The sequence below is a fragment of the Pagrus major genome, chromosome 7, assembly GCF_040436345.1.
Source record: "Pagrus major chromosome 7, Pma_NU_1.0".
Taxonomy (NCBI): Eukaryota; Metazoa; Chordata; class Actinopteri; order Spariformes; family Sparidae; genus Pagrus; species Pagrus major.
The window spans coordinates 8,562,564-8,584,540 of record NC_133221.1 but is presented as its reverse complement, the minus strand read 5'-3'; the positions used below and the strand labels follow the sequence as shown (position 1 = coordinate 8,584,540).

The 21,977-nt window shown below is 41.7% G+C and overlaps 1 protein-coding gene across 7 annotated transcripts in view; it reads left to right on the top strand.

The window, feature by feature from the left end:
• The window catches only part of LOC140999944 (membrane-associated guanylate kinase, WW and PDZ domain-containing protein 1-like), a 107,075-nt gene that overhangs the window by 24,120 nt on the left and 60,978 nt on the right, over positions 1-21,977 (top strand). For 6 of the 7 annotated variants that reach the window (XM_073470532.1, XM_073470528.1, XM_073470526.1 and 3 more), the window contains exon 2: positions 13,574-13,690. In XM_073470532.1, the coding sequence (XP_073326633.1) occupies positions 13,574-13,690 (117 nt within the window). Of the gene's footprint in view, positions 1-11,725; positions 11,748-13,573; positions 13,691-21,977 lie in introns of those variants that run through there. The other variant, XM_073470531.1, reaches the window with a different exon arrangement.

The window sequence follows — 21,977 nt, the reverse complement described above, 5'->3', positions numbered from 1 at the left end:
TCAGAACTGGCCCGTCTGCCTCCTCACATAAAGCATCCATATGTTTCTGCATGTGCAATAGTCAGAAGCAGAGTGTGTGTTGTAAACTAGTGTTTGAAGGGAACAACCTTGTTCACTCTTTTATAAACTATTTATTATAATTTCTAAGGCTGCAGCTAACGATTATTACCTCCGCTAAGTAGGTGACGTTTTCATCGTTGTCTGTTTTATTAGTTGGTTTGTGAGCAGGATTGCAAAAAAACTACAAAACATATTTCCATAAAACTTGGATGGAGGAAGGGTCTTGACCCACAATAGACCCCATTAACATTTGGTGTGGATCCGGCTAAAGGGATGGATCCAGAAGATTTTCTCATTTTCTTTAACATTGCGAGATAGAGCATGTTATTTATTTATTTATTTCACATTTTCATTCAACCCTCAGGGGATTATGCTTTGATCGTGATGAAAAAAATCAGCCATATTTAGGTGGCCACTATCTATGAGTAAATATAAAATGTAAGCTGAGGTATGTGCTCTACTGAGTGTCATTGTAGTTTTCATTATCGATTGATTGATTAATCTATTAATAGATAATCATGAAAATTGCATAACAATTTCCCAGAGAAGTTGAAATATTCAAACTTGAAGGTGCACTATGTAGTTTTAGGGAAGAGAACGATCTTCATTGACTGATTTTTAAACAAACTAAATAAACAAACTCCCTTTGTTTTTGTTGTTACACACTCTGGGATATGGTCAGCAGCAATGTGACATGGCTGCAAATTGCTTGATTTCTCTGACATGAAAGAAACACAGAGGAGTTAAAGACTTTAGCTGAATTATGATGGTGATTCAGGGCTCCTGTTTGGTTTCCCAGCCCCACTGAACACATCTTTGGACTGGGAATAACATGAGAGCAGCCCTGGGTGTGGCTGCTTATAGAGGTAATTATAGAAGGAGAAGGCAGAGGACCGGTCCAGAGCTTTATGGCGGACCTCTCTGTGATTGTTGTTTTTTCCTCTCCACCCCTGCCACACTGATTGCAGGGCTCATGGAAGGCAGCAATAAGGAGCTGAACCCGCTACTTTTATATCTTCGAGAGAAGTCGAGGGAGAGTGTGCACGCGTTTAATTGACATGAGAACGTAACCAAATGTGTCCCATGTCTAATATTATTACCCTGTCTTCTGTATCAGCTCCCGTGACCTCTCAGCCAGGATAATGGGTGTGTAATAGCTAGAGATTGCGGCTACTTTATCACACCAAGACAGGCGAATGAAACCCATCGCTGAAAGCAGGAATATTTGATTAGTTTTGTCCGTTGCAAACCTCCTGATGTTCACCTCTCTCAGACGGCCACTCCTTATATTGCTGGATAATGTAGAGTTAAATGCTCTCATCTGTAACTGGAGAGTCCAGTGTTGACTGACGGGATGTCCTGAGACCCACAGGAAGCCGCCGAAACAATGGAATTTACTGTTTAAGAACCAGCATTTCCAGTTCCTACTCTGCGGCCATTATTTGGAATCGGCCAGAGGAAATACAATATTATTTGTCCTCTGGAGGAAATGCCATCTCTTTGTTCTCAGTTTTGAGCTCTGGGTTATCAGCCTGAGATGGTCTGGGAGCTGTACGAGACGATGACAAAAAGGGCAATTTAAAGATTTAGAAGACGTCTCCATAGAAATAAAACTGTAATGGACGAGCACTGGGCGATTTTGTGGCTGTAATTGTGTTTGGTTTGCCACAGTAGCGCACCACAGAGGTTGAAGGAAGGATGCAGACAGAGCGGAGCCCTCTTAATCAAAATGTGATAACAGACGGGGTTGTGAAAGTCCCAACTGACCACTGCTTCTGACATCTCCTGTCCAACAATGCTCCGTGTGATATTAAGCACATCTGCAAGTATTGTCTGCTGCCCTACGTGGTGTTTAAGGGCAATTTGTAAAATATGGCCAGAATTTGAAGCTACTACAAGGAGATTTTAACTGGTGACATTATATTTTGTAGTTTTGGTGGTGGAAACATTACCTCTTTTGTCCACGGGGGCCTCGAAAATCAATAAGATATCAACGTTCCCTGAAGTAGCTTTGAGTTTAAAATGAACTGAATATACATCATCAACAGAGTGAGAAGAAACAACAGTGTGGACGTCTATGTACTGTGTTGCAGAGATGTTTAGTGATGTTAGCATGCTAAACAGCTAGCCCCGGCCCCCTTAGTTTCGGCTGGGGGATGTTAAAGATGGGCTCACCACTTAGTCTAATAAGTAAACAAAATAAGCTCACAAACTTACTATACAGAAAAATACAACCATACATGGTCTGAAGTCAGATTTCTATATATATACATGTAGAATGAACAGCTGCCTTGTTGACTCAATGTAAAACACTCTTCTTTGAAATAAATCTCCAATTCAGAGAGTAAGATGTGAAGCTAATAGGGCCACGTAGCTCCGCGGCTAACTGAGCTACTTGCTAACGGCAGCTAGTACAGCCGAAGATAGCTACAGCAAAGAGTACAAGGAGGAGGAGTGAGGAGTTATGCTGCCCTCTACAGTTTTGGAGCTACCCTCAAATGCTCTTTTTTTTTTTTTTTTACACATACTTGTGCACTGAATATACAGCTGGAGCCAGCATTCAATAAGCTTTTCTCAACATAAGAACTTGAAACAGGATGAAACAGCTGGTATGTGTGAAGTGTTTTAAAACGACTTACTGCTGTTCTGGGGGGTGGTGATCCTGGAGGTTTCTGGGATAGGGATCAGTAACTTTTTGGAGTCACTGCCTATTAATTCATACCAGCCATGAAATAAACAAACACATACACACCCAATTTTATGGTCTATAAAATGAAACAGAATATAATTGAATATCTTGTATTGATTAGTGAGTTTTAGAGGTGAGAATGATCTCTTCTTCTTCTTGACAAAGCAAACAAACTTATTTCCTAAAATGGCAAATTATTCCCTTTAAACTTAGCATGTCATACCAGGTGCATGAATCCTGAAGAGCGACGGGGCGGTTCACCTCGACAGTGTCACCTCAGTCCAACACCCTCTGGTGGGGATCAGGCCTGGGAGGGAGTCTTGTCTTCCACCTTAATCCTCTCTGTCATCACTACAGGCGGTGTTTCATTAGGTAGACCAGTGTGTGTGTGTGTTTGTGTGTGTGTGTGTGTGTGTGTGGTTCTTCCAATTAATGCACAATTGTCTTTCTCCTCTACTCAATGTAAGGGTAACCTGCCTGTCATTTAACACCTAATCTGTGCCAGGGGAAAGAGAAAACACAAATGTCAGACACATAAAAACAGACCTCTTTTCAACATATGTCGACCATGTTTGCACTGGCTAGACACGTGTGTACAGACTCTTGGCAGGCATGTTTGTGGTTTTTCTTTACTCCAGGAACTGGGTGTAGTTACAAAGATCCTTTCTCCTTGGTGATGTTTGTGTTTGTTTTGAATCTGTTTCAGCGTAAATAGTAGTAAAACAAGAGTTTGTTTGTTCCATTCTCAATGTTGCCATGCTCATCTTATCTTGTAATATGTATTTTGATGACAGTAATTAGCCACTTGCCAACTGCAGAGTATTAACGTTACAGCGTTCTCCCAGAGAACAGCTATAATTTAGGGATTTTTTTCTGCTGTAGCCCATATAAACCAGCACATCCCTGTGTGGTCTGCCTCTTAGAAAGAGAACATCTGTGCGTTGCTATTCTACGAAACCCATTAGAAGTATTGGTTACAGATGAGCTGCAGATTGCTTGTGTCTGCTATTCAACTGATAATGAGTGCCAGCAAGCCTGTGTGGTTCTTTAGGTCTGGCTGCAACTAATGAATGTTTTCATTATCGATTAATCTGCTGATTATTTTGCAAACAATGGTTTAGTCTATAAAACACCAAAAAATTGTGAAAAATGCTCATTGCAATATCCCAGAGCCCAGAGTGTCGTTTTCAATTTGCTTCTTTTGTCCAACCAGCAAGCAACAATCCAAAGAGTCTTCGTTCATGCTCATAAATAACAAAGAAAAGCAGCGAGTCTGAACATTTAAGAAGAACCAGCAAACGTTTCACATTTTTGCTTTACAAAATGACTGAACCGATTTATGAGCCATCAAAATAGTTGGCAACTAATGGACTGATCGATTAATTGATAAATTAAACTCTTATTGAGATTTCTCTCAAGTAAAAGTGCAAAAGTATAATCAGCGAAATCAGTGAAAGTTACTGGTCCCTTTCAAAGATTTATAACATCAGGAAAAAAAACTCCCGCACACTGTCCACTCCACTTGCAAATAAGTTTAATGACATTGTTTTTGTACTCAGACCTTCATCAGGTTATCTGTCGATCCTCAGGTGTGCAAAAGCTAAACTCTGTAAAAGACTTATAATATAAAATCAGTGATGGAAGTAATTTAACTCAACTACTATACTTTTTGATGTACAATTTTACTGAGGAATTTTGAGGTACTTGTACTTTACTTCAGTATTTTCACTTCCTACTACTTTAGACTTCCTACTTTTACTCCACTACACTTATTTGATAACTTTAGTTACTAGTTACTGTGCAGATTGCAGTATGCATCAGAACCAAAGTGGACACTTTTTTAAGAAAGTTATTTTATCTGCATAAAAAATGGTACTGAGTCCTATAATCAGAAAAATGGATATACTCTATAATATCTATGAGATCCAACAATCAGGTCTTAGTATACAAAGGATATACATACATGTAAATATATGTATGATTTAGTTTTACTTGTACCCTACTTGTTATATTTTAGTACATTTAATATCAGTCTTTTATTCGATACTATTTGTATGGGTGACCTCCTTTTTTACAAAAGTAATATTTTACCATGATATCTTTACTTTTACTCAAGTATGACTTTTGGCTACATTTTACTACACTGTATATAATAAACTCCAATAATAATAAACTTTATTTGCATAGCACTTTTCAAAACATGGTTAAAAAGTGCTTGACAGGCTTGAGGTGAGATTTAAAATAAAGAAATAAAATAATAATATAGTGCTGTATATATCTTATTTTTTAAATATTAACACATTCAGCTGGGGGATTTGGAGCTCATTTTTATTATTTTAAGTAATAATAATAATTAACTATTTTATTTTTCATAAAATAGAAATACTCAAGTGTAATACGAAGTATATTTCAGGCTGTTTTGAATCTCTAAATGAACTCCAACTGCAACAACAAGAGATGAAAAAAAAAATCACATCTCTGAAGTCATTTACAGTTTTGTTATCTGAGATCCACCACTGGGGGGCAGCAGCCCATAATGACAACACATGCTTCATCTCATTCACTTGCCGGCTCTGGGTTGCTGTGGTAACGGCTCTGTGTGAAGCAGACTCTCAGCGGCGAGGCTCGGAGACACAGAGGGCAGTGTTGAGCTGGAGGACGGGAGATGAATCCCAATCAGCAGCTGAACAGAGCCTCGCACAACAACAAACACACTCACATTGACGCCTTTAAATGTATGTCCACTCTCTATAAGCTGTTGATTTGATGCGTCTACATGTTCATACCAATAATCAGAACCACAACTGCCGTTTGAATGTCAAGCTCTCTGTGAAATGGAAACCATCTGGCCTGATTGACAGGTAGTAGCAGTGGCTCGTAGTGATGGCAGCTGTTATGTGGTGCTATAGGCTGCAGCTGCTTCACAATCTTCTGCTGATGTTTTAAGCAGCCACTGCCATATGTTTGTGTCCTTTGGCTGTCTGGCCGTTGTGTTTTTAATGCAGAGTTTGAGTTCAATCCTCTCTAAATGTCACTTTAAACACAGATTCATGTTGTGTGTGTATCTGTATCTATATGAGCGAACGTGTGAACCACTATCTCCTCAGATGTTTGACAACGCACACACCCAACCTCCCCCCAACCCCCAAAAATGAGACAGGGATGCATAACTAGATTTAAGGTTATGTAATGCTGACTGGAGGCATGGAGGATGTGTATAATCCACTCTTATTTGGGTTAAACCCATCTCTCTCTCTCACTCTCTGTCTATCTGTAGGAGGACAGACCGGGGCCTCGCAGCCTCACACGTTCTCTCCTCGGCCTCACCCATGGCTGAAAAGCACCGATCTCTGCTGTCACACACAGTCTTTTACCAGCCGGCCTCACAAATATCTCGGCTCCCAGGAAACATCTCTCAACGGCGCTAATTTCTCTAGTGTCTCCGATTTTCCCTGAGTGATTTCATTGTTATGAGGAGGAAGAATATCCTCTCCAAGCTCTCAAATAATCCATCTTATCATCTCGAGACAGACCGAGTGTCAGGTATTTTCAGTATTTTTTGCTGACAGACGGAATGATTGCATTTTTTGTAACTGTAGCTAACGTTTATTTTCTTCAATGATTCGTTCCTCGGTCTATAAAGTGTCAGGAAATAATGGAAAACACCCATTTTGGTTTCCTCACTTTCCCAAGATGACTTATTTAAATTCCTTTCGCCGGTTTACTGTAATAAAACACTAAGAAACCAGCAAATATTCACATTTTAGTTGCTGGAAACAGTGAAATTGTCGCGTTTTTGTTTAAAACATTACTTGAAACAATTGTTGCTGACTGATTTTCTGTAGATCATCTAATTTATGAATTGCCCTCATGGCTCAGTGGATGGCAATGTTGTCAGTCAGTTGGACCACTTTGGTCCAGACTGAATATCTTGACTAATGACTTTGATTAGTCCTTAGTTTTTATATACGTAAGACCATTATCAGGTCAAATGTATAATTTGTCTAATGACCAAACAGGTGCAAAACAAGGGAAATCCTCACTGGTGTATGCTCTGTGTTTCATGGCATCTAGTTAGCATACTGAGAAGCTTAACTCAGTAAACATTACACACACTTAGCATTAGCATGTTAGCATTCTCATTGTGAGCATTTTAGAGTCCTGAGCTTAGCATTTAGCTCAAATTACCATTGTGACTGTGCTCTTCGTCTTTTCTCTATCCTATACAGGGATGTTTTTTATTTGTGTGACTATATTATTTTTTCTTAAAGGGGCCGTTTGTAAGATATAGCCAGGATTTTGGCTTTAAAAAATGAACTAATATTATCAACAGATTGTGAAGAAACGACAGTGTTGACGTTAGGATATGTCAAACTGAAGTTATATCAACTCAAGTTAGCGTGCTAACCAGCTAGCCCCGGTCTGTCCTGTCTTGTAATACCATTTTGTACCTTGAAGTGGATGGTCTGATAGCCTTTGAGAGATGTGAAGAGGTAAGAAAACAAAAAAAGAAAGGAGAAAGGAGATATTTTCACACCTATTTTCCTCAGTGAAAAAAAAAAATGCAACCACACACCGCCTGAATTCAAGTCTTTCTTTTACCAAACTAAAATGACTTTAATTGCCTTGCTAACTCATTATGAAACAAGCAAATTCAAACTTGACTTAAATGAAATAAAACTCACCAAAACAGTCTTGGGTCAATGGGCCTCTTAGCTCAGTGGCTTACTGAGCTACTTGCTAACAGCAGCTAGCATCACAGCTACTCACTAAAGCCAAAGATCCACTGAAGTGAGCACCAGTACGTTTGTTTTTTGTTTGTTTTTTTACACATCATTGCTACTGTAAGACTCTAAAAATAGGGAGCAGTTAGACTACGTGTTGTCTTAATAAAGGCTTAATGTCCTTGTAGGCTATCTAGGTCAGGCTTCTACCAAGACATATAAGCATTAATAAAGTGATATTGATTATATTGATGTGTGCTCTAAAAGTGCTCTATGAGCATTGACTCTGGTTCTAACATTAACACATACTCACACAGCTAGTCTCTATTTTACTCATTGTACCTGCAACAAAAGCTCACTTTGTTGGGCTTGTAAATATCAGCACAGTTCCTAGACTATACAGACTACTGTGGATTAGCAGACACAGTGTGTGAGAGTGTCCGGCACATTCCCAGTAACAATGCGCTGTATCTTCTTGCACACAATACAAGGATCTCCATTCAATACACACGCTGAATTGAACAATTCAGCGTGTGTATTGTTCAGAAATCTGTGGAACACTGCAGCGCTGTGGTTGTTGAGTTTAGATAATATCTCCTGTTTTCACACCACATCTGGTTGTTTTTGTTAGATTTTAAAGCTCTGTTGCTTGTGTGTGTGTGTGTGTGTGTGTGTGTGTGTGTGTGTGTGTTACATGCTGCTGGGAAACCACTCTAAATGGGTCAAGAAAAAAAAAATACTCTATTGTTTTATTCAAAAGTCTCAAATACTGTTTAATACTTTGGTTAAGCTGCATGTGATAATAAATGAGAGGAACTTACTTCGCTCAGCAGCTGCAGATATCAGTGCGGTTTTATTTTTCAATCTGCAGAATGCTGCATCTACAGCACCATAACATCTGGTTATTTGTTTAGCCAAACAGCATTTGTGATTAAAAATCGAGGGAGAACGGAAGTAAATGGCGTATGAACTGCACACACTAACACACACACACACGCCACAGTGGTGTGATTGTAATCTCTCATCCGCACGACTTTAATCCTCATAAATATTGAATATTTGATGACTTTCTCATTGATGGAGCATGACACCTGGGCGGCCCGCCCTCTGCTCGCTGTACGTACCCACAGTAGGGGGTAGGTGTGTGTGTGTGTGTGTGCGGGGGGGGGGATGTGCTCCTGACAGCGGCCCTTATCTTAGGGAGAGCATCTGAGCCAGCAAAACTGACACGACGGCGAAATACAAACACTAAAATATGTGTTACATATTTTATTTTTGATGAGGTGCTGTTTTTATAAATCAAATCGCCATAGACATGGGAATGGAGCAGATGAGGATGCACCGACTGAACGAATGCCTGTATATGTTTAATGTGTGTCTGTGTGTGTGTGCAAGTGTGCTGTTGTATCTGTTTTTCCTTTTACAATCTGACTGCTGCTTGCCTAGCAGGGACCGTAATGATGGTCGTCAGCACTGGCTGGTTGCTAGGTAACAATTACCTGACTGTGCTTTGCTTGCACTGAATTACACAGTGGGCTCTGTGTGTGTGTGTGTGTGTGTGTGTGTGTGTGTGTGTGTGTGTGTGTGTGTGTGTGTGTGTATAGGGGAACGGAAAAATACAGCAAAGTAGACTACCAACCAGTGTCTCCAATTCTGGGTAGAAAATGCCCCATACCAGAGTCAGAACCGTGGCTCGGGTTGTCTTAGCTTTTCTGCGTTCCTGAATGTGATTTACACCTTAAAATACATTATTGTTCTCGTCTGTGGCTGATTTGGTTTAAATGTAATATCTGTCCATCACCGTTGCAGGATTAGATGCCTGTGTGTGCTGTGTGCTGCCTTTTCGGGCTTCACATCATCAGCGTTACATGCTTCAGCATTTAACAGGGGGGAGGAGGAGGTGGATGTGAGGCTCGGGCTGACAGATGATGATGTCACCACAGGGCCACACCTCAGGGCAGATGACGAATGCTCTGCTGCTTTAAGACCGTTTTCACTTTCTCAGCTGCCACACGGATGCTTTTGATCTGCCTGTCCTTGTCCCCAACTCGCTCAGCAGCACTTCCTCTCAGGCTGCAAACACTTCCTGCCAATTTCCTGACAGTCAAAGCCCAAACTCTAACCTTAAAGGAATAGTTCGACATTTCGGGGACATACACACTACATATACGTACCACTTTCATGTCTGTACAGTGAATACGAAGCTGAAGCCAGCAGCCAGTTAGCTTTGCTAAGCTTAAAGATTTAAACTTGGCTTATTGCGTCCTAGAGGCTCTACTGGTCTCCTGGTGATTTTGTCATTTGTACACTGTAGGAATGTAAGAAATGAGACATGATGTATTTATAAGTTAGTTTTCAATGTGCTTGTATGTGGATTTTGTTACCTTTCGGACTTTATGCTAAGCTAAGCTAACTCCCTTTGAGCTCCAGCTAATTTTTTAACATACAACAATGAGAATGGTGTCAATCTCCCCATCTAATTCTTGGCAATAAAAGCCCAAACTATTCCTTTAAAGATATAATATGTAAGAATTCTTCATTAAAATGTCTAAAAATGACAAAACTTATTTAAATATTTTGTTGAGTTGTCTACTTGCGTCATTCCAAATGTTTCAAACAAAGAAATCCACAAGTTTATTCAATCTAACGGTCAGAGTGTCAGATTTTCAATACCAACGGTGGTTGTGAAGCAGGTTTAAGGCATTTATTTCGTGTTACTCGTGGGAGTGTTTATTTGCCACAAGCCAGATTACTTTACTGTACATTGGCAAGCAATGACACCAGAGGCCGTATGTATCTGTATGTTTGCATTCAGGTCAATCACAAAACTCAGCCCTCACCAGAGACTCTAGTTCTCTCTCTGCTCTTCCTTTCTCTTTTCTCTAGTGTTACATTCATGTAGTCAAGTAAATGCCCCCTCCAGCTCCAGTTAGCAGTCAACATAGCAGTACATAAACACCCGACAATGGAGGTCACCCCTGCGGGTAATTGCTGCAGTCAGGCTGATAAACAGCAGTGAACATAAATCCATTTATTGAGCTCTTCTCCTGTCAGTAAACGGCTCCAGATCAGAGCAGAATCTGGTTCGACTCCGGGTGTTTATTCCTCCAGAAGGTCCAGCTGTGCACCCATCCCTCCCCACACAACACCTGGCAAACGTATTTTGTTTTGTTCAGACTGAGAACCTTAGTGGCCGAAATTACATACACATTTAAGCCATTTGATATTGCGATTATTTTGACCGATACTGCAATTGCGATGTAATTCATGATTGTTATGGATGATTACATTTTACATCACAATTTTCATTGTCATCGCAAAACAAGTAAAATCATGATGATGTTGCATTTATCCCGGGGCTCGGCCAAACAAACATGTTTTATTACATCTGGAGAACAAGCTTTGTAGGCCAGAGCATCTCTGCAGCACTACGAAATTTCATTAAAACAAAAAATTATTAAAAATAATTGCAGCTCTTGCGATTTGGATATTGCACTTAGTCATATTGCAATTTCAATTATTTTGCGATTCATTGTGCAGCCCTAGTAGGTATTATACGAAATAAAACACGACAAGAAAAAGCTATATTAAAAATTTAGAATTTTTGGTTTAAAAATGTCAAAAAAATTAATTAGGGTCCCTCTGTATTCTCTTTGACTATTAGCAGGTTTGTTTTTGGATATCAGCTAGTAAAAACCTTGAGGTCTTGTATGTATTCATTTCTCCCTCGTCCTCCTCCCGATCGAAGGGTGCTTTACATGGAGATGTAGGTTGTGGCTAAACATTCTTCTATAACCCCATATCACTATGTTTTTCCAAAGCCACACACCCACTTTTGATTCATCCAATCAAACCTGAAAAATGTGTAACTTTACCTTGTCCACATTTTCCTTTCCACACTGAAATATGTCAAATTACAGAGGCCAAATCTCCAACTCTCACTGTTGTTTTACTGCAACTTTAAACCACGTTATAATCCCCCTCAGCTCCAAAGTAAACTCAGTCAGCACACTGACCCCGCTGCCATCCCAAAGCAAAGAGCCAGGAGAAACTCTTCCACTGTGATCGGAGGCCGACAGGAGGCCGTGGCACCTCCCCCAAGAAGTGTTTGCCAGCTCTCCCAGACATGGATGATATATTTGGAGATCATTAAATGGTCCTAAATGAGACCCTGGCGTGAGAGTGAGCTCTGACCATCTGGCCCCATTGTGAGTGCCGGGACCGTGTTCAAACTCAGCCAGCAGCATCAGCACCTCTGATTGGATGGATGCTGAGTAAGTCTGGGAACGTCAGCCAGTCAGAGACTCTTTTAATCAATTACCCAAACCCGCCGCCATCTCTACGTTTTTCTCTGAATTAACCACCCTGACATACTGTGTGTATTCCTCTGCTCTACTTAAGCTGTATGGTTTATTTGCCCCATTACCATCCAATGAATTAGGTCAAAGTTGAATAAGTATCACTTCTTCTTTTCTTTCATTACTAGCTGCATGACTCTTGGTGAAATAAACTTCACCCGAAATGTGATGGATTAATATGAAATTTGGGAGCAGTCATTCATGTTGCTTTCATGGTGTATCCTAATGACTTGGATGATGCACTGATTTTATTCTCTAGCGTCACCAAGAGGTTGACCTTTGTTGTTTTGATTAAAATGTCATGACAACTATTGGACTGATTGCCATTAAATTTGGTACAGACATTCATGTCCCTGTCAGGATGAATTCTAATAACTTTGTGAAACTCTTAACTCTATTAAATACCCACAAAACTAATGATCATCTGCCTCAACTGTATTTTGTGTTTATGGCTAATAAGCATATGTTAGCATCTGATCAACATCAGCATGTTTGCAATAGGGGTCTACCAATATGGCTTTTTCAGGACCGATACCAATTATTAGAATTAAAGGAGACAGATGACCGAAATTTGGAACCGATATTTGTTTGCAGTACAATTAACATGTACAGTTCAATTTACTCAAGAACTGTTCTTAAGTACAATTTTTGAGGTACTTAACTTGAGTATTTCCTTTTTCTGCAACTTAATACTTCCTCTCCACTACATTTATTTGATCATTTTAGTGACTAGTTACCCTGCAGATTCATATTATTGTATTGTTTATATGGCAATTGTGTGAGAGGATGTTGCCTCAGAGCTAAAGTAGCATATTTTTAAATTAATTCCTATTATCGGCAAGCTGACTGAAAAATTGCAGATATCGATAATTTGAAAAATGCTGAATATCAGACCCGATTATCAGTCTATCCCTAGTTTGCAATGTTCACATTTAGCCTACTGTTCACAGTACAGCCTCATACTAGCAGACTCTGACTGCTCAGGGCCCTGACACATGAGGCTGTCAGTCTGTGTCAGGGCTGTCTGTGAGAGTCTGTGGACCTAGTTGTTGCGGTGGGACCCGCACCGCTGGCAGCAGTCGATTGAGCCTGTCGCTGTAGTATCTGTGATTTCACCCATTTAGCGTTGTTTCTCCTTATTTTTCACCTCCACCTCTTCGTCGGTGCCATTTGCAACTTTTCATCAGACATATTCTCGTTTAGAAGTGGCAATATTAGCAAGAGAGGTGTCAGAAAACGCTGCTTTGTCATAGCAACAGTTTTTATATCGGCAGTCCTGAGTCTCATGGTTTCTCTTTTTGAATGACGAATACAGACTGCTACTGTCGGCTGCACTTTTTGTGGTGTGTTCAAGTGCATTTCTTTAGCCAAGACTTAACAGTCAGCCTTTGTCAGCACTAGATCTTTGATGGCCGTTTGGTGTGTCGGGCACTTAGTCTTGTTGCATCACGTGTACTTAAAAGAAAGAAATATACAGGTTTGTTCAAATGTGATATTTACCATATGTGTTAATAACAAACAAATGTATTTATTTACTGGAGTACCTCCGTTTCTCTCGAATAAGGAGGGTAAATAAGGTCCGCCTTGTGTCCTAGTGTCCAGGAGCAACACAACAGTTGAAATGTCATGGCCTTTTACGACGTTACTTTTGGTCAAATGACAGCACACAGCCAACGGAAGAGCATGTTTTGTGATGTCACCGTTTGTTTACTTGAGTTTTTTTCTCCGTCTGATATTTCCAGGTCACAGGCTCAACAAGGACCTGAAGCACTACCTCAGCCTGAGGTTTCAGAAGTCTTCCCCCGACCACGAGCTGCAGAAGACCATCCGAGCCAATCTGTATCGCCATGCTGTGCCTTGTGAGTAAAAAATATTAGCGACGATAGGAATGTCATGGCGGATGCTTAAACCAGGACATCTGGCTGAAGAACGGCGTCTTTAAGCAGTCTTTAACATCATTTCTTCAGCTTTACCCTAATGACCCACTTTCTTGTGGCTTCTTTCTCACTTGTTTCATCTCCTGTTAATCTCATTCTTCCCTCTTACTCACCCATAAATGATCGCACTTTGTTTCCCTTTCATCATTTAAAAATTCTCAGCAGCTCTTCTTCTCATAAATGAAAAGAGAATGAAAAAAAATATACATTTTTCCAGTTTTTTGTCATGTATCAGTCACTCGAAGTCTTGACCGCGCCAGGGCACCATTTTTGAAGCTGTCTCACATTGCTGTGAAATATACAAAAAGCATGACTGGAGCCAAACACCCAGCGCCGTGCCAGACTCCACAGCTGGGCTCGGTTACGTCACAAACAGTTGGATGTGCGGTTGGGTGACACGGTCCAGCTGTAATCAGTTCATTTTCCTACTGTACTGTCATTTTATATTTGTGTTGTGATGACCACAAAGTTTAACAGAGCTTTAAAAAAAAGATTTGGGGAGTGATTAGAGAGCGTGTTTGTGCGTGTTTTATCGCACTGACATGATTTAATTAACTAAGCGAGGGATCGTCATTCTCATCAACCACCACCTCCTCCTGTTTCTGGGCCTTAGCTGTGTGTTCATTTGCACGTGTTTGCGTTTCATTGCTCCATAACAAAATGTGGCTTCTAGACTAGATTAATGTTTTTTTGTTGTTTTTTTTCCTCGCACTGTCTCTCTTGTTCTTTGCTTTTTCACTCGCTGCCTCTCTATCTCCGTCCTTCTCTTGGGCTCAGCCATGTGACCGGTAAATCCGCCTCTCTGAGCCTCCCCCGGTGCCCTGCCTGGGATTATGATGTTCTGATATATTGAGAATAGATTCCTGCCTGATTATGTGATGAACATGTTGGGCTCTCGCAGAGATCCCGGGACGATGGAAAGGCCTCGGCGAACAGAGGACAGACATTAAACATTAACACTGCGTTAAGAAGCACAGACTAATGAAAAATGCTAAATATTTTAAGTCTGAGAGGTCACCAGATGCTTCAAGGGGTTTACAGTTCTTTGCATTTTTTCTGGGAAAACACTGGAAACCTCCTAATGCCTCTAAAATTCCCTCAAATGTACTTTCTAGAAGCTACTTACTGACTACTTTCACCTCAATCACTGTGACATCACAGCTGTCAGTTCCAGGGAGACAACTGGCAGTGGATTTACATTGCGGAGATTTGTTTGTTGTCATTTTCAGCCATAATTTTAACTTTAAAGATATATAGTCAAACAGGATGGTGCGACCTATTCAGCGTTTCTGCTGTGCTTATTTCATCTACAGTGTTGCTTTGCTAGTGTCTTTAAATTCGATACTTTACATTTTCTTGCTAACAATACTGGCTCTTACTTTAGCAAAACGTTGAATGCAGATTTTCATGAGTACGAGTGGAACATTGTCGTATCCAGCTGGGTGTTGTGTTTTAAACGTTTGAAGCTTTAATGAAGGGAGCTGACGGGCCAAATTCAGTGGACCTGTGCTGTACAGTTGCCCCTGGTGGACGCTCTTGTTTGGTCGATGTCATTTGAGGACAGAGAAAAAAACTCCGACAGTGAGGGAGGAACAAGATAATGGCTGCAGTTGTACATTAATCACAAGTTTGAGAGTTAAAGTTATCAAAGATTAACAGGTTGTACTTTGATATGACGGTGATGATACCTCACAGGCTTTCTGTCCAATATTTTGAGTGATGTTTTTTTGTAAATAATGTAAATGGACCTGCTCGGGACCAGCTGGGAATATGCTCCCTAGCTAACAAATGCAAACAAAGGTCCTCTTTATTAATGGTGAGTGCCTGAGTCACAGTACCTGTGGTTCACGTAGGTGCATGAAGAATGTGTAGACTACTTGAGATCGTGCCTACTGTACTTTACCAGCTGAACAAGTCACTTTACAGAGAAGAAGAAGTGCCCCTGATTACTCATTATGAGAAATATTCCACTTTTTCCGCATTGGATCTCCAAATAAAAGGCTCCATTGTCTCTAAGTAAAGAATTTCCCCTTGTGGGATTAAAATAGTATAATAAAATAAATAAAAAATAAACTGACTGACTGACTGAATGGACACAGGATGGACTCTGCACACTCTAGTGATAAATCATTTAATCATTGCTGTTGACAAATCCCATGAAAAGACAAGAAACCAACAATGTGTTAGTCCGTTTTCTCAGTACTCTCTGGCTTCTCTACCCTGTGACACTCAGTCATAAGCTCTTTTGTTTCTAATTAAAGGGCAATTCCACCGATTTTACACATTAAAGTGTGTTTCCAGGTCTTGGGGAATACTACTATGTGGAAAAAAAGTAGCATAAAGCCTTTTGTGGCTCCGGAGAAGCTGCAAGTAACCTGATGAATTGCCTCCAGTGATGTCACTCAGTGGCTACGTTGCATTGTAGGTAATGTACGCACCAGGTTTTGACAAGGAAGAAGAATGTGTGGAATAAAAAAGGTGATGTCTCTGATTCTGCTGTATCGATGTGATCATTTGTTTATAAACCGTCCATAATGAGTCCAACAGTGTTATAAGACTGCAGTGCGAGACAAGTGGACTGCTTTTCAAAACCTGGCGCCTACATTACCCACAATGCAACTTTGTCACTGAGTGACATCACTGGAGGCAATTTATCGGATTACACGCAGCTTCCTCTGGAGCCACTACTTTTTTCACGTATGCAGTAGTACTCCGAAAGACCTGTAAACACACTTTAATGTATAAATTGGTGGAGTTACCCTTTAAGAATAACTAGAATAACCATACAGAAGTAGAGGTAGGTCATATAGAGACATCAGAATTAAATTGAGACTGTCTCCTAACCAGTTAAAAGATCCTTGTAGTATGTTTAAGACATAAATCCAAACAGCTCACAAATATAAAATGGCTCTATAAACTTAGGAGTAAACAGTGTTTGTTTGGGACTATTTTCAGACGTGAATTTGATGCGCGATAGTGAGTATTTACAGCAGAAGCACTGTGTGTGTGGGTATGACTTAAAATAAACTACAGTGCCCACATTCATGTTGATAAGGGAACATGTCATCCAGTGAAACAACAGCGTGGTTCACTGATGTGTTGTAGGCTCATGGCACAAAGGAATAAGATATATATAAAGTCTCCTAGCCTAAAGATCTCAAATTGATTTGAAAAGGTTTGTTTATGCCCCTTTTAAAGCCAAAATCTTCACCGTAGCTGCTAAGCTAAAAGCTTGGATTAAGCGTGACGAGCTGTATGGAGACGTTTGGCACGACATTTTAAAACAAGTCTCCATCTTCTTCAGTTGTTTAGAGGAACGCTGTTTCGCTGAAAAGCTCCGGAAATGTTTTGCTGACTAAACTTCACCCGATGGCCTTCAGCATGGCGATGAATGGCTGAATTGTCATTTTTGGGTGAATTTACCCTTTAATCAATAAGGCATAGTTTGTGTATGTTGTGTATCTTTTTTTTCTGAAAAAGACAAGAACACAGCGCTGGTCAGTGATTCTAACACTCAAATGTTTTATAGTGTTTAGCCGTCCTTCCTGTCCCTCCCTCTCTCCCTTTCTTGGTGACCTACTATCACTCTCCACCTCCTGTTTATTGTCTCTCGCCTCTCTCTCTCTCACGCACACATGCAAATATTTCCTTGGCATGACAAGGCAGAATGACAAAAGCAGTCAAATAAAAGCCACACTTCTCAGCCCTCTGTTTCCTTTGTCTCCTGTGTCTCTCAGGTCTCCTCCCCCTCTCCTGAGCACATGTGTTGCTCCCTCTCTCCCGTGCTTGACTCGAACAGGTGCCTCTCCCCCCTCCACCACTGGCCGAGGTGGTTTTTTTTTTTTTCTTCTTCCTTTTGGGCATGTGTGTTTAAATTGAAGAACACAACCCCCTCCCCTCCCCTCTGTCATCCCATCCTCCTCCCCTCTCCTTCATAGCCCCGCTGCTACAGATGGCCATTGTTATCATGTGCAGCAAATGTCACAATTGATAGAGAAGTCGCTCTCTCGTGGGATTCATTTTCCCTCTCACGTCTACAGCTGCTGCTTGGGGATGAGGGTTATCTCGGCGTTATCCCAGCATTTGAACCACGGAGCGAACCAGTCCTCCCTCCCCCCCGCCTGATCTCTCCCTCCCTCTCTCTCTCCCCTCTCTCTCTGCTCTCTTCCCTGTCGTCCTCCTCTCTTCACTTCAAATCCTCCGCTGAGTGTCAGCGTCCCTGTGGCTCAGCGGTGGCTGCTGCCTTCCTCTGTCTCTCTCTGTCACACTCTAGCTGCTCCCACTGTCTCCCTGCCTCTGCTGCTCTCACCCTCCATCACCTCCCCTCGCTCTCTCTCTCTCTCACTCTCTTCCTCTCTCTCTCTCTCTTTCTCCCTCCCCTCCTCGCTGTCCTTCACTCCCTCGCTTCCTTGTTTTCCACTCCACTGCCGATCTCGGGGAAATCATTGTTGGAGACAAATTTCTCTGTTTGCCGCTCACACAAAGAAAGGGATTACGGCTTGATTTGCTGGCTCCGGGCTCGCTCTGCATCCAGGCAAGTGGCAGCTCCTTATTCTCTCCTCGTCTTCTCCTTTTTTTTTTTTTCCACCACTCTCACCGCCATCCACCATCCGATGCCTGTGATGTATGCATGGCAGAGTGTGTGTGTGTGTGTGTGTGTGGGGTTGATGCTGTGTATATAGGCTAAGGGAAGCAGGGACGGTGGGGGTAGGGGTGGGAATTATGTGAGGGGAAAGAGGGGGGCAGGCACACTCGAGGCAGGCACGTCCAACCCAGAGGGACAGATGGCCAGTAGCCCTGGTGCTTTTTCCTCTTTGGTTTTCTAATTCACCCTGCAGGCTTTGTGTAAGGCCCACTAGTACACAGACCTTCTTTTCACGAAGCAAGAGATGGCTGCTCTCCTTAGCTAGAAGAGGGAGGGAGAGGGGGTATCTGTGTGTGAAGAACGGACAGGGTATAGGAAATGAGAGGAGAGGAGATGGAGGAGGAGGAGGAAGAGGAGAAGGAGGAAGAGGTGGAGGAGGGTTTTTTAAGAGGAGGTTCTGAGAGGAGAAGCGATGAGGAGCAGAGAAGGAGGGTGGAGGGGAGGGGGGGTCATCAGCCTCAAATGCATGGAGGTCAGGTCCAGATGCTGCTCAAACAAAAGAGCTTCTCTGGGGGAACGGCAGGGGGAAGCGTGGCACTCGCCATTGTGTGTGTCGCTGCATTGCAGGGTGCTGCCGGGGAGCCTCATGCTAATGATGGCCATTCATTCTTGTAACGGATGAGTGGGCCCCAGCTTGTGTTTGCCTACTTTTCACATACGCACTGTTCATATTTTGTTCATGTGACCAGATATCTGCTGCGTTAACACACGATTCGCTGTGGAGACGACGAATGACGGAGAGACGATGGCCTCCGAGATCACTGAGGAAGCTGGGCAAATATGTGTTTTTGCATAGTAATGATATGTGAAGACAGGTGCAGACTCTCTCTCTCTCTCTCTCTCTCTGTGTGTGTGTGGGTGTGTTTACATGGACTGTGTGTGTGTGTGTGTGTGTGTGTGTGTGTGTGTGTGTGTGTGTGTGTTAGGGTCATGTTTAATGCATGTGTTGGTGTATTCATTGCCTCATTTAGCATATTTTACAGTCACAAACAGGCATCGTTTGTCACCATTAAAATAAATCACATACAGGCCAAAAGGACTGCAGATCTTCCTTCATCTTCTACCTCTGAGTGTGATTGGCAAGTGGGTGGAAGGTGGAGACTGGAGGTTGTGGTCTCTGATGTTGTCTTCCAGGCCCATTTCAAGCATCTCTTGATAAATGATCCCGAAGAAACCATTACAACAACCTCCGTTTCTGCACCTAAGAACAAACTGTACCTTGACTAAACAAATCCTGATGAGAAACCAGGTGAAGTGTAGCTCTCTGTAATATTGTTGTCAGTCAAAATCCTTACTCATGCTTCCTCGCCAAGCTCCTGTAAGACAGTCATCCATTGATCTCGTGAAGTGAAGATGTGAAGATTGTTGACAGGATCACCCGGGAGTCACTCAGGCCACTTTAAAGTGATCAGTCCCTGATTAATGAGCGACTATCTTTGCCCCACAACCGCAGAAATGTTTGATGTAGTTCTCTAAGCGTGTGGCTGAGGGGCCTGCAGTCCTCGCCTGCTCAGACCAGAGTGATACTCGAGTCAAACTGGGAGTCCTGTCCACATGGAACTGAACGAAAACTTGTGGCTTAAACCAGGTGTGAATTCTCTTATTACTATTACAACTCAGATGGTTAGCTAGTGTTTCCACTTGAGTGCTGATGTAACCCTGCCTTCGAGGTCAAGGGAAAGGAACTGTCCTAATTCACAGCCTGCACAAAGATTCTCTGTTATGATCATGTTGTCTTTTTTACGAGACTCCTCTGTGAGCGAGTGTCTTGTGATGGTTTGGATGTGGATCCGCTGTGGCGGCCAGCTAGCCCACATACTGTAGCTCTTTAGTGTTTGCGAGGCCTCGATGCCTCCAAGCAGTGAATGTGATGACGCCAGATTGATCTAAAATCGGATGACTTTCTTCACTGAACTTTGTGTTCGTGTGGGTGCGTACAGTATCTGTTGTGTTTGGATCATATTTACTCCCATGGACTAGCACTCTGTTATTAACTTAAGGCCTTATACTTGGTGCTTTTGAGGGAAACACAAATCATTGCTCCTTCAGTGCAGTTTACTCGAGTAATTTACATGTTTAGAGGTTCAACAAGGCTGCCAATGTACTTTAGAATTAGAGGGTTTACCGCATGCAGTCGGTGAAAGCAGTTTAATGTGTTTTCTCTTTGTTTGAATGTGTGGTTTTCAAAGTAGTGTGTTTGCAAACTGTAAATGACCTTCATCACATGAATGTTTAATTCATCCCTCTACCATATAACTGCCATTATGTAAATGTAGTTCATTCCTAAAGGAAATACACCAAGTCACTATCTTGCTGTTAGAGTCTCACGGCTGTCCACTAAATATGATGCTACAGCCTGCAGGAAGTTAGCTTAGCTTTAACACTGGAAGCAGGGGGGATAACGGTCAGTAATTAGCACGTTACATCTGTTTGCTCCCTGTGAAACCGACAGTACAGCATCAGATTTAAAGGTGCTGGTGAGCAGACTTTTTTAGACAAAGCTATGCTAGCTGTTTCCCAGCCATTATGTTAAACTAGGCTAATCTACTGTAACTGCATACGTGGGAATGCTACCCTTGTGCTTTTCCAACCACAAACCATGGATATGTCAAAAGTTTACATTTCAATTTTATGTTGTGACCACGCTGTGCTTACGCTCTGGTTAGGTTCAGGCACAAAAACCACTCGGTTAGGGTAAGGAAAAGATCATGTTTTGGCTTAAAATACCTGTTTTTGTCGCCACAACCAAGGCAGGAGATGTCCTGATTTGTCCTCACGAATACAGCTGAGATGTCCCAACTTCCCGGTCAAAAAATATCCGGTTAGACGCCACTAACACCTTAAAAATATCCTTGATAAATATCAAGTTGTGGCACGCCTACAAATGTTGAAACTCCGAGGTCCCTTGTCAAAAAATATCCACTGGTTTCACACTTACAAATGTTGATGTTGTTTTTGGCTTGCCAGCGCTCTCCCCTGTTACTCCATCACCATCCTCCAGGATGAACGTCAGGTTACTGTGATACGACACATTTTGTATGGATGTCACTATGGTACGTGGACTGTGACATGTACGAATGTGAACGGATCAGTGGTTTGTCCTGGCGACTGGACTGTTTTTTCCCCTTTCCCAGTGCACTTGTACTACACAGGTTCACCAATTATCAGTTAGTTAACAGGCAATATTCATTTTTAAAGGTCTAATTGGTAAGAAAGATGTTTTTTGAGCCTCATTCATTCCCAACTCGTCAAATACACACTTTGGGATTGTGGGTTGGGTCAGCGTCTGTATTTGACGAGTTGGGAATGAGACTCAAAAATCAACTTTCTTACAAATTTGACATTTAAAGACATACCTATATCTGTAAAATCTGATAAAACGCAGCACCAGTGGAGTCTGTATGAATGAAAGTTAAATGATTCCTCGCTATATTTCGTTTGAATTGTGAATTGTGCAGAAGGATGCACAAACTGATCTTAGCTTTATGTTAATCCAACAAAAACATGTCCAACCCAGATGTTCCCCAGCAACAATTGTTATTCTTCACATTGCTATAGCTAACC